The sequence below is a fragment of the Opisthocomus hoazin genome, chromosome 2, assembly GCF_030867145.1.
Source record: "Opisthocomus hoazin isolate bOpiHoa1 chromosome 2, bOpiHoa1.hap1, whole genome shotgun sequence".
NCBI classification, from domain to species: domain Eukaryota; kingdom Metazoa; phylum Chordata; class Aves; order Opisthocomiformes; family Opisthocomidae; genus Opisthocomus; species Opisthocomus hoazin.
The window spans coordinates 46,350,301-46,363,417 of record NC_134415.1 but is presented as its reverse complement, the minus strand read 5'-3'; the positions used below and the strand labels follow the sequence as shown (position 1 = coordinate 46,363,417).

At 41.3% G+C, this 13,117-nt stretch overlaps 1 protein-coding gene across 2 annotated transcripts in view; it reads right to left on the bottom strand.

The window, feature by feature from the left end:
* SNAP25 (synaptosome associated protein 25) overlaps positions 1 to 13,117 on the bottom strand; it is a 64,241-nt gene that overhangs the window by 15,864 nt on the left and 35,260 nt on the right. For both annotated transcript variants that reach the window (XM_075413487.1, XM_075413486.1), the window contains exon 4: positions 5,121 to 5,169. In XM_075413487.1, the coding sequence (XP_075269602.1) occupies positions 5,121 to 5,169 (49 nt within the window). The remainder of the gene's footprint in view (positions 1 to 5,120; positions 5,170 to 13,117) is intronic.

Here is a 13,117-nt window from a genome sequence, read left to right as displayed (position 1 = left end):
CACACCTACAACAGATCATGTCCTTCCTCTCCCATTTAGAGAAGCCCTTCAAGGTCAGCGTTTAAACATCTTTTGACAATTTGTTGTAGTATTCTTTGAATACGCTACATCTATATATATGTTTATATGTCACATATGATGTATAAGAGAATTGGTGTTGGCTGGAAGCAGAACACACATCAGAGGTATGTTTCATTGAGGTGTCCTTCATTTTTTTTTTTTCTGGGAAGCTCTGCTAACTGTTAGCCCTTTTTGCATATTGATACCCTTTTATGTCTGAGAATGTCACTTTGGTTCAAACACAGTGGCCATACATCATTTCTAGATCCTGCAGCAAACTAATGGCTTACCTTGGGATACAAGCAAGGATATTTTTTTACCTGTGTCATTATACTTAAGAATGACTTCTGTATTAAGACCATAGGCAACTGAGTGACCATAAGCCAGTCCTGTTAGTTTTGCTGTAGCATTGTGGCCCTCTGCCAGTGAGTCTTTGCCAGGATCTTCTGTAACAGCTTGGCAAATCACTGCTCTGTGTCTGATGTGGGGAAGTATCTGGGAGAGGGAAGCTGTAGCAAGGGCATCCCTCAACTGCTCCTGTGGTCTCTTGAGCAAACATAGCCACAAAAGCATCTTAACACATCATTGGATGGAGGACGAGGACGGGGCAAGTGTGGTGTCGCTCCACCTTTGCGTTCCCATCTGCAATTTATGATAACTGTTCCTTGACTAGCATCCAGGATCTGGGGTCTGGGCTTGAATGTCAGTTAAATGCTTTTGGAGAAGGGAACTTGCTCCTTTGCCTGGAGTACTGTACAATGAAGTAATTTCCACCAAAGACAATTTTAATTAAGAAAAAATGCACATCTAAGAACATATTGTAATAATAATTGCATACAAGAGGGCTGAATTTGGGAGTCAGATTAAATATTTCCAATGGTACTTGGTGATCCCGTTTTCTATAAAGCAGAATCATATTGGAGCAAAGCACGTTTATAGGACAGCCTTTTCAGAAATCCCAAGTCTTGAACTAGCTCCACTCTGAAAGGCATTGCTGAGCACAGGTAGGAATGGAAGAAAGCTGGTGGGGAGTGCTTGTGAGCCCATGTATAGCTGTGCTAGAAATAACAGTAGACAAGGCACAAGCTGCTTTTGTGGGGGTTCATTTGTCTTTTGTTCTGTGCTACAATTTCAATATAATTAATACCATTTTCCCTGTAGAATCTGGAATAGTTGATAGTTACAATTTTTTTCTGCTAATTAGCCATCCATTTCTCACTGTGATTAGCTCAACTCATAGGTGTTGTTGGAGCACCTCTAGCAACTTTGCTTGTGGCATCTCACTGCCTATGAGTGTTCATGGTAACTGCTCAATAAGAGATAAGCTGGGGAGGGGCCTGGGCAAGGGGCCATAATTTTGCTATCTGATGGAAAGGAATGATAATTATCTTTGTATTTACTGCAGTTGTTTCTACACTGCAGTAGAAACAGGTCAGCTGTAGCTCATACAAAATTGTAAAATTCAACTCCTGCAAAAACAGTAGAGGTCAGCTACCATGGCTACCATCAAATGGTGCCAGCACTTTTGCTTGTGGGGTTGTCCAGTAATTCTGAAGTTTTATCTCCATACTTCAACTTGATCTGGAGCATGGATATGCTGGGTAGACTCAGCTATACTCGTGTTCACTGGCACAGCTGGCTGTGCATTTGCTGTTGGTGTGGTGCAGGGAGAAAATTTCAGTTGCACTGACATTTTCTTTGTGGCTTATCAAAGTTGTGGATATTCCTCTGTCTTGCCTTAGATGAAAAATGGCTTAGATGAAAAAATGGCTGTGCTACTGCTGTTGGTATTAGAAAAGTTTCTCCCTTCCACCCTGTTCTGAGTACAGGAACAAAATTCTTTTGTAATAAACTGAATGAGGACATCATCATACCTAAAAGGGTCCTTGAAGATCCAAATCTTTGCCTGCTGATACTCCCAGTTGATGGGAGTTTCCTTTGGAGAAAGAGAGCTACATTCTGGGACCCCTGCTATGGCTGCAGTTCAGCTGTATCTTCATATCCCCACTTTGTACTATCAGTTTCATTTCTACGGTCTGCCTTTAACCAGCCTGTATCCCAATGTTAACATTTCTGTGAGCTAGTGTGTTTCAAAGACGTATTTAATGAAGCAGAGCAATTGCTACTGCTCAATAATCCTCTGCAGCATGACATTTTTAGTGTAAATTGTAAACATTTTAGTTTAAAGCATTATGTACATATCTGTATTCAAATAATTAATTAAGGGATCTTGACTCGAGGCCAGGTTTAAAAAAATGTAAGCATTATGGGTGCATATGGGGTCTGGGAAAGACACTCTCACTGATGGAAAAAAATCCCTCCAAGGCGAATGAAACCTCTTAGCTCCTTCTTGTGGGTTCCCCAGGGGAAGGACTGTGTTAAACTGGTTTAGGTGACAAAACCTGGCTCAAAAAATGAGAACTCTTGGTATTGCAGAGAAACTACTACAAAAGCCCACTCAGATTCCCAGTGACTTCAGAGGGCACTGAAGGAGGTCTCTAGTTTTTATGGCAGTCCCATTTCCTGTGAAAGAGGAGTAATGAAAGCTCTTGTGCAGCTCCACATCTCTGTAAGGTCATAACAGGCTCCATGGTCTGCTGTGCAGCGAGCTGTGCTAAATGACTAGGCAACAGGAGCTAGCCAGACTGGCTTTACTGTATAGATACCTAGCACTGTAAAATTACATTGACTTACTTCCTTTTATGATCCCAAAGACTTCTGGTTATTGATATCAGAAAGTGAGTTCTGCTTTGCGTTATTTAGGTTGAGATCAGCTCAAAGGTTTCCTTGTAAGGTCTGTTTAACTTCAAAGCAAGCAATTTTGTAAGGAAACCTAGAAACACAGCTTCAAGCAACTGCAGAGATTAGATACTCTGCTTGCCGCCCACTGGAAAGATCAATGTCATGGGTTTTGTCTGTTTAACACCTAATAATCTTAAGTGACTTGTGCAGTCAGCCAAAAAGAGATCACATGGCAGTGTTAGCAAATTATTTCCTTAATCTGCTAATCTGCCGAGACATCCGTGAGTTGCACACATGGTACTAATTACAGAGGTTTCAAAGTCATCATTAGCAAATTTTGCCCAATAATATAACAAGTCCTTTATCGCTAAAATAAAAAAAATGAGGAATTATTACAGCTGCATATAGCTAAAATGGACAAAACTTAATTAAACATTCAGCATAGTACACTGGTTACAGTATTCCCAGGGTTTGTAGCATTGTTAGGCTGTTTTCCTTGAGAAACTCATTCTGTATAGTCACAAGCTTTATTTACTGAACCACTTTAGGCATGACCATAACCAATTTAAAGAGGCTTTTAAATTGTCTGATTCTTTCCTGTAGGTATTGACTAACTGCATCTCTGGCCATACAATATACATTCCAGGTTTCACTGTCAATGAGAGTTTAACACTGAGTTCCCTGGACTCCAAAGAAGTCAGTGGGTCCAGTCTCAGCTCCTTGGCTCACATGGACTGTCTTTGCTAGCACGACTGGAGAGCTGGTGGGACAACTTGTGCATACAGGGGTTTAGCAATAGTAGAACTCCAAAGTGAAAAACAACATTCAGGGTTAGAACCAAAATAAAGCCTCCTAGCAATCTGTGGAAAAATAACAGTTAAAGAACAGAAACATACTTTCCCGAGACTAAACACAAGGGAAGCTATAGGAACCACTGAAGTTCCTGCTAATCTGCCTGTGAATTACATTGCAAGACACACCTGGGTACTTACAGACTTTCTCTGACAATATTTGTCGTTTATTTTAACTACATAATTCACTTCTGAAACAAAACATATTATTTAGTCAGGTGCCATATCTGTTTCAACACAAGTGATTTCTGGTTTTCTGTACTCAGTGATAGTTCTTTTACTGCTGTTATTCAGGAAAAAAAAGTTTCAAAGGCAATAAAATATTCTCTGTAATTGTTTTTCTTGTCAAGATGAGTCGATGTGACAAAATTTGAGTTAGGTTAAATTCTTTTCCCTAAAGATGGATGTAGGGGGGAAGAAATGAGACATATATATAAAAGCAAATAGAAGAAAATACTTTGTGTTTAGGTCCTGTTATTAGTTTTCATTCATTTTAGTGCCAGAGAGGCAGAGATATTAGAGATTAAGAGGGTCTGTCAGGTTCTGCAGTCCACTTTCCAGCAACGCTGTACCATTGCCTGTAATCATCGTCTGGGCTCGATGAGTAATACAGCATTACCTCTGTAGAAAACATTTCCTAATACAGTTTTGTATCATGCTACATAGTAAATAATGACAAGGGCTTTTCGGGGGGGCTGGTTTGATACAGAGTGGTAGAAATTTATACTCCTTTGATTTACCTTCTCGTTGGAAACACCATTTTGCTGGTGCTGTGGGTCTGCAGAAAATGAAGACTTATTAGTTTTGTTGGGGATGGGGAAGCTACCTGTTTCTTTGTGATATTATGAAGGCCAAAAATGTAATTTCCTGGAATATATTGAATACATTTAGCTTTGCCTTTGTCACTGTCATCCATTGACAGGGACTCGTCTAAGATTGAAAGCTCCTCTATGGTCAATTGTAACAAGCTGATCATGTGGTAGCTTTTAATGTTAAATTCCTGTTATCCTCACTGAAATTTCTATATGAAAAGCAACTGAATTTTACACAAACTAAACCTGTTTTACCTTCTTTTGGGTTGCATTTAATGCATGCTTTTAACTTGTGGCTAAAGCAAGCGAGAAAATTACATAACACCTGCATAAATAATGTTGGATTTTACACTTATGGAGGCAAATCTTCCCATTGTGTAGCTGAATCTTGACCCAAAGCTTGCTGAAAAAAATGATGGTTGAGTTCAGCCTGCAGCTTTCTTTGACATTAATGGGAAACAGATCAAAAGAAGTGCAGACTCTTACGCAGTTATTGCACGTTCCTCTGTCAGACAACAAAGCTAAAGAAAGAGATTCTCCAATTCTTATGCACAACCACACATGTGTTTTACAGCCCTCATTTTCAGGATTGCACACAGTTATTACAGTACTCTGAGAAAGGTTATACTTCCTTACTGAAGCAATCTGAACTTACCTCCTTGCTCATCCAACATAACCAAAGTCCTGATACCAGCATCTTTACTCTACATCCCGATAGTGGTAGCAAGGTAAGGAGAGAGAGGGGGAGAAGAAAGAGAGAGAGAAAGAAAGATCAGTGAGGGAACACTCAGCCCTAGATATGGGACATAGGAAGACAAAAGAATAACAGTGAAAGGAATGACAAGGTCATAAGGGGCTGGTGGCACAGTCCAAAGACTTTATGTGCCTGGACGCTGTACAAGGAACTGGATACTCTCAGTTGTACCATCAAGCCCTCAGGATTCACTGGGATACCAAACTACTGCAGAAAATACAAAGTACTGGACTTTGAGATTAAAATAATCACTTTACACAAGAGTAATGTCTAAAAACAGAGGGTTTATCTCCAAGTTCTCCGAAGCAGAAGAAGAGTGTGTTGACATTGCAGGTGTATGTTCATCTCATAGAAGTTCCCAAGGAAAACAGATATGATCCAAACATGTTTGGTAAGGAGGCATAATGGTTTGTACATAGCCCTTGCGACACAGAAGTCAGAAAGCTTACCCACTTAGGAAATCCATTTTAAAGCAGGCTAATATTTAATAGGATTAAGCCATATTTTTTGGCTTGGAGATCTAATAGATATGGGTTTGAGCCAAGTTTTAGTTCAGCCAAAAGACACCGTTAGCATCAATGGACTTTGGATTGAGCTTGAAGGCAGAATTTTTTAAACACCTATGTGCTGATCTTACCTCTGCTCCCACGGAGGTTAATGGGAGTCTTATCATCATCTTAGCTGGACACAGGGCTTCAGCAAAAGCCAAGCAATTCAGAGCTCCCACCTGCCTAAATCAGCAGCAGGGCACCTTTCACGAGTATAGTTTTTGTATGCATTATCATCACTCTGGGATGTGATCAGGTCTCTCGGGTTTCTGGGTGCTGTGATACTAAGCTATATCACAGATCAGATTAGCTCCTTTTTAATTATGAAGGGGAAACTAGCTCCATTCTGCTTGGAGCAGTGATAATGTCTGTGAATAATTAATAGCCTGAACGATCTCCTGACTGTTGCATTTCAATAACAGACAAAGTAATGTCCTCTGTGGCCTGACAGTTTGCCAGGGGAGTGACCTGGACATGTGCAGCAGCAATATAGCTGCTTCCGTGAACATAAAGCCATCCACACCACTGTGAACCAGATAAAGTAGGTGGTGTTGATTTTGCAGAGGGCAGGGGAGATGCCCACAGTTGCACAGAAATGTGAAGAACAAAAACCTGGAGTCCTCCTTGAGGAAAAATAAGGACTTATTATCCTTCTTGCCAACTGCCCTGCTCACTGCCATCCCTTCTCTCTTTTTCTGGGAGCAATGAAGTCTCTCTGGCTGTCAGCTGGCTGGTCCATGCTCACAAGGCGCTCCCAGGCAGGCTGGCAGTGTGCTGCCCACCTTGGCTCAGCTACAAGCCTGACTCTCTGCCACTCTTGAGGGGTGTCTGGCTGGTGCAGCTGGTGCTTCTCTGCTTTGCTTCAAGAGGATCCTGCTCAGTTCAAGAGGGATGTGAGCTGCCTGTTATTGCACTCTCGTCTACCTCTCTCTGCACTCCCATTCTTGCCTTTAATGTCTACGTCACTGTAGAAACTGGGAAAAAATATCAGATGTGTGCAGTCTGGTGCATTATTTCCCCCTGCCCCCCCTCCCCTTTTTTATTTTAATCCCTTTGTGTGTTGCTAGGTGGAGAGAAAAAACCTCCTGCCTCTCCCCATGGTCTGCTGTGCCCTAGTGCCCCTGGGCCAGCTCTCTACTAGGTACCCACTGCTGACTTTAAGGTCACAGTGCATTTACTTGAATCCCAGCCAACTTTTGTTTTTGCAACATTTAGAAATTTAGGGTCCAAGGGTCATCTTAGATTTGCCTATTTAGAGTAAGGAAACAGCCTTCAATGATCTCACATTTTCTATAGGGCAGGTGTCAAGACTTGCTAAGCACTGGATGTGCAATAGCTTTATATTGTGCTCTTTCTATGCTCTTGGTACCCAGGGATATCTTACCCCAAAAGATTTACATGTATTTTAAAAAACATACCTCATACAAACACAAGGAGGTTGCTTGGGTCCTGAGTCATCTTGTGTTTGAGTAAATATTGTGCAGTCTGACATGGAGCCCTTCTAAATATTGGACTCAGAAAAAACACAATTGGTAGTGTGATATTTGTTGGCTTTCAGTGAGTCAAATATGGTCAGGCTGAGAAATGTTTGCTGCTCCTTAACCCTCTGACCTTGTTTTCCTGAAGTTTTTAACATCTGAGCAAACTACCTTTATGCAGCTAAGATGTCCAGTGACCTGAGTAAGACCTATGCTGAGAGACTAATGCAGCAATTAGACCTTATGGTTTGTATTTTATATTAAATCCTTGCACAGAGTGAAAGAGGTGCAATCTTCTTCTACTTACCTGACCATCAATGCCATTTAATTTTATCAGGCAGTACTGTATCTCTTCAGAGCAGCCTGCAACAGCGTTAATACTAATGTGAAAATATTAAAGGCTGTGCATTGAATATACTTGTCTGCATCTGAGGTCTAATCCAAAGCATACTGAAGCTAATAAAAAAGTGCTCACTGACAAAGAGAGGCGATTCAGACATCAAGTGACAATCTCCTCCTATTCCAAGTTTCTATTAAGCATTAATTTTCAGCTTTTTCACAAAAAAAACAAGTGCGTAAAGCTAATTTAAAAAATCACATTTGTTCATTTAAAACAGATTAAGACTTTCCTAAAAGTTCAGTATTTCTGTTGTCTGAGCTTATAAATAGCTCAAAACCAAGCATGTCTATAAGACAGGACTATTCTGAAAATGTGCTTATCATCCAGATGTCTGAGCAGGCAAGAAACACTCAGTAACTGACCCTCATTGACAACAGACTGAGGCATCTCTAGAAACCACAAAACCTCTTCATTTAAAGGAATGTAGAGGAAGAAATGTGCCAACCAAGTGTGTTTGAGGCCCAAGAACAGACAATGTTGGCGTTTTCTGCACTAAAAGTATCATAGCAACTCCCCTTGGTCTCAGTGGGAGCAGGTGTCAGCAGACACACTCAAACTGGTTGCTTAAAGAGCATGTAACAGGAGGTGATGAAAGCCGTGTTTGCAAAGTGCCAGCCCAGAAGAATATGTTTTACCACAACCAATCATAAAACCTTGATAACAGGTTCCCAGAAGAGCCATGGTCACGGCAGGGGCCTGGTGGCCATGCTTTGATTTGTCTGGTCCTGAGGGCTCAGGAAGGGTTCCCACCTACATCCAGTGCTCACCAGCATCAATGAGATCCTACTTGGGAAGCTGTGAATTGGTAGAACTAGCAAGGTCCATCTTGTTATGAAAATGTGGGCCAATGGTACACTTTCCCCAAAATTAGAGACTTTCTTTCTTCCTGTGCAGTGGGGGAATTTCTTAAGAACCTCCAGTGCTTGCACAGGCATTCCTCTGTTCAGTTTGCAGCAAAATAAGGATTCTCAAAAAATGGGATTCTTAGGGCAGTTCAGGCCAGAGAGAAGAAAAATGCATCTTTCACAGGACCCTACAGAGTTCATGGAGCACATGCCATTTTAATCCGGCTCTTCAGTCTGTAAGAGTCTTCTCTCTCCAGAGTCACTTCTGACTCTCCTTGCCTTCTTGTTGTACTTGAGAGGAGAATTTGGACTGCTGGATTTTGCTATGGCACAGCAAGCAACTCACGCCCTTGTCCTTTAGAAGAAAATGGCACAGCATTAGTTGCTTTTGTTGAGGCATTAAACTGACAGCTCTGGAGTTCCTCTGTTTATCTGTAAAGCAAGTATACTACAGAGAGCAAAACATATAATTTTTCCTGCATGGGCCTTGAACATACTCAGCCCTGACTCTAGGAATGAGCAGGTTGACCGGCATGTCCTCCCAGACTTTGTTTTCCATGGAGACTGCTGTGGGTTGTCAACCATTTTTCTGCAGATATCTGCCCAATTTTGCACACCAGATGACCCCTCAGAGCAGGAGGCAATCACTTTTGACTTGAAAATTAATCACGCTAGGTGAAACAACACCATGAATATAGACCTTGTAAAGTTTATGAAAGTTGACGTCCTTCAACCTTTCAGTAGCACTAAGCTCTAGCGTTTAGGTAAAAGCAAACCAAAAATGAGTACTGGTTTGGGTTCAATATGTGCTTTCTGTGAAGCGTGTGCCTAGGTTCTCTACTGGACCGTAGGCTAAGCTACTGATCAGAAAGCCAGAATATATGATTTTAAAACTCTGGGCTTAATTCAGCTCTTAGATACATCATCGTAAGTCTGTCAATGCTTCAGTGAGGTCAGTTTAACATCATAACTGGGACTTCTGTTGGAGCCTTTAATATACATTATCCTCAATCTTCTGTAACAGCTTTTTAAAACTTTATTTTTTTTTTATGAGGGTCTCACTCAAACTAAGGCAGCAACAACATGTTCACTGAATTTTACCCAACATTTGGGAGGGGAAATGCATTGCTGTATCATTTCTTATTATTGCTATTATGTCACTGTCGCACAAGGTGAGAATAAAACTAGGATGAGAATTGGGGTGACTTCTCATAGGGCCCATCAGTCCCTCAAGGAACAAAGTGTGTTGCATCCTATCCATGCCTGCTACAAAAGGCAGCTACTTCAACTTTGGTTTAGCCTGAGGGGTGATTTTTGTAACAGTATAAGGGAATGGTATATCAGATAGTGAATACAAATTCTAGAAATCACTTTCTCTGCGTTTCAAGAGATACCCTGAAAAACAGATATACATTCTTAGTTTTGTGAAGAACACATGAAATTCCACTTCAGTGAAGGATTTTTCTTTAATTGATATGGATTACAGAGTTTGTTTTGAATAAATTAATACAGACATTTATGTACCAGGACAGGCTGACATTGCTAGCAGTTCCCAGAGACACTAAAAAGAAGTGTCAACACCCTAAAGACAAAAATGTGGTCAAAGAAACATTTTTTTAGTCATCCGTAGTAATGGATTTCCTCAGCTCCTGCTCCAAGTTCTCTGTCACCCTGTTAACACCATAATGTCTCTCCATGCCTGATTAAAGAGCCGTGTTACTTCGCAGCCTGTTAATTTACCCTGTGGTTCAGAGTCTCAGCCAATATGAATCTGTGAACCCCCACTCGAATCCTGTGTGCCTGGTTTTCATCTAGCGTGATGACCCTGACTCCAGCGCTACCCTGCTGGCTTACATAGACAAAGGGGTCTAATCCTGCGTAGGAAAAACCAAGACCAGAATTATGGAATACCTTCCCCTGTGCCACATATATTTTTTTGTGGCATTGCATAGATGAAAACACTTTTACGAGTAGAACTGTTCCAATAGCTAATGATGTCCAAGGGATTTTTCAAGTTAGCTTTGACAAGGTTTGGACCAAATGCTAAATTAATAGAATATTTTTTCTTTTATTGTTCAGACTAAGGAACGTTTGACTATGATAATAAAGTCACAGGAAACTCATTTCCCAATCACAGATGAAGTTAGTGAAACAGCATACTGTGGGCTTAGTGTCCTGTGTAGCACAGCATCATGAGGTTATCAAACATTTATAGTTTACCATTTCAGGTTTGATACATTAACAAACTTGACTAACCCCCCAGCATATAAGAGAAGATAGTCCTGTCTGGATTTAAATGTACAAAACAGACCTTTTATCTGTACATGTTGCTAAGTGCTTTCTGGCTGGGCTTTCTGCAGTGCTGATCTTGATATTTTCTCCCTTGTTGCATCACAGCTAGAAACTATCTTTTTTTCCCACCCTACAATAATCAATTTTCTTTAAAGACTGTGGTGGTTCCACTGAAAGATGGTAGTAGACTCACAGCTTTTCGCTTTGCACGTGTTCAGGAGCAGCTTTTCGTAAAGTTGGCTCAGAGGTAAAAATCTTGAACAAGCAGGACAGCTGCCAACCGTGTATTTAGTCTCACTTATTCTGCCTCTGGTCATTTTTATTTTACATTTTGGCCCAAACATTGCACAGCATCATCATAAAATACAGGTATTTATAGCGCTGAGTAGCTCAAATGAGCATTGGTCAGTGTGGGTGTAACTGCGTCACAGAGGTATGCTGAGCAGCACAGCAAACTGATTTTTGTAATCTGCCAACCCAGTACATAGCTGCCTTGGGGCAAAGCAGTGGCGGCTTTACAACAGCCACTCACCACTTCGCCTTGCTTCCGCTGTTGTGCTAGGACTGAAACAATCAGCTTCTTGCAATGCTGGGTTATAAAAATAAGAAGGAGTAACAGATGTGGTTTTCCTTGCCTACATTAGGTGGGAACAGGACCAGGACTTGGTCTCCAAACTCAGCCTAGTCTTCCTGGGCAAGGAGGGCATGGTCCTTTGGAACATTGGTTTTGTCCCCCAAGCTATGACCTACGTTTCAGCGTTAAGGATGCCTTGTACTGCTATAGGGCTTCCCTGGGTGGACAGCACTCTTTGGTCTCTAGAGTGGAGCCGAATCAGTCTGTTTATTCTGTATTTTCCTAGTATCTAACCAAAATTCATTCATATGTATGCAATAATGATGCTTACACATGCAGCTATCCTTTTCCTGAGTAAGGAATAACAGATTTGCTGTATCAATAGAATAGAGTTAAAAGCATTCTTTCACTGAGAAAGAATATTTTCTATCTCTACCCACTAGACAGGTTCTGCTAAGCGAGGAAGTCTAATTAGATTTTTTGGGGTCTATTAAATCAGAGAAGTGCAAGTTCAATTTCAAAGACACTCACTGTTTGTCTTTTCAGTATAAAATCTCTCACCCCCTAAATGTTGCTTGCTCTTACCTAGGAAATGGGGTCGGAGTAATCAACCAACTGTTTAGACCACAGAAGAATTTTAAAGGTCTTTTGTAGTCACATTAGTGAAAATAATATTCATTTAATTGTAGAAGAATTCCCTTGACTACCCAGTGCTAGTTTTAGGAACTTCTCTATTTGGACAGGAAGATATTGTAGCATCTGAATAAAAGCCAGGCCCGGAGAGATGCCAAGCTCTTCCAAGAAGCACTACAGTCCTACATAAATTCATCGGTAAATTCAGCAGTCCCAGTTCTCCTCCCACTTTGCCATTTGCTGTGATTTAATACTGAAATTCCAATGGCATTCACAATATGCTGATTCAATATGTTAGGAAGAATCATGCAGTGCATAGGTCACACAAATATGGCTCAGGAGAGACAGGGCTGATATTTATTGATGGCTTGGCCCCGAGCAAATCACTTCCCTTTCCTGTGCCTCTCTCTTCCCACTCATCATCTGCCTTGTCTATTTAGATCACAGGCACTTTGGGGCAGCCCGCTCTCCTGCCTTGTGTTTCTGGAGGTACCCATGTGAGACTCTCTTCCATGTCATTGAATTTATTTCAGCAGGAGCTGCATCCAGCATAGAGTTGACAAAGTGGCAGCTAGAAATGGCATGTCCAGGAAACTGAGCAGCAAAAAGGGACAGATTGCTCGTATGTTTCGCCTGCAAGGGGCCCAGATCTGAAGGGTTCGTGAAAGAGAAGCAATGCTAACTATGCTCAATGACCCATCTGTCTGTCTGTCTGTACACAGAAATTTAATTTTGTCTCCACTGGACTCTGTTGACTTCCACAGTCATGATTGATTTCAAGGCCATGAAGACTACAGATCAGCTTGTACTTGTTTCTGAACATGGGACCTGATGCAATTTTCTTCCCGTTGTCTCTGCTGGAGACTCCTCTGGTTGTCAGGAGTACAGGGACTGTCAGTGCTGATGACCCTGATTAAAAATGTCACCAGCTCCAGAGCCAAGGCTCACATGGTGTCTGAAAATATTATGTCCTGTCAGGCGGGAGCAAAGTTTTCCACCACCTGATGGCTGCACACTCTAAACTAAACTGAGTTTGGGAGTTTCCAACTTTTAAACCCCTTTGTTATGAAGAGGGTGAAATGAAGCCTGACTGAATTTTTATTACCCTTCTGGGAGTGACCCCTCCAG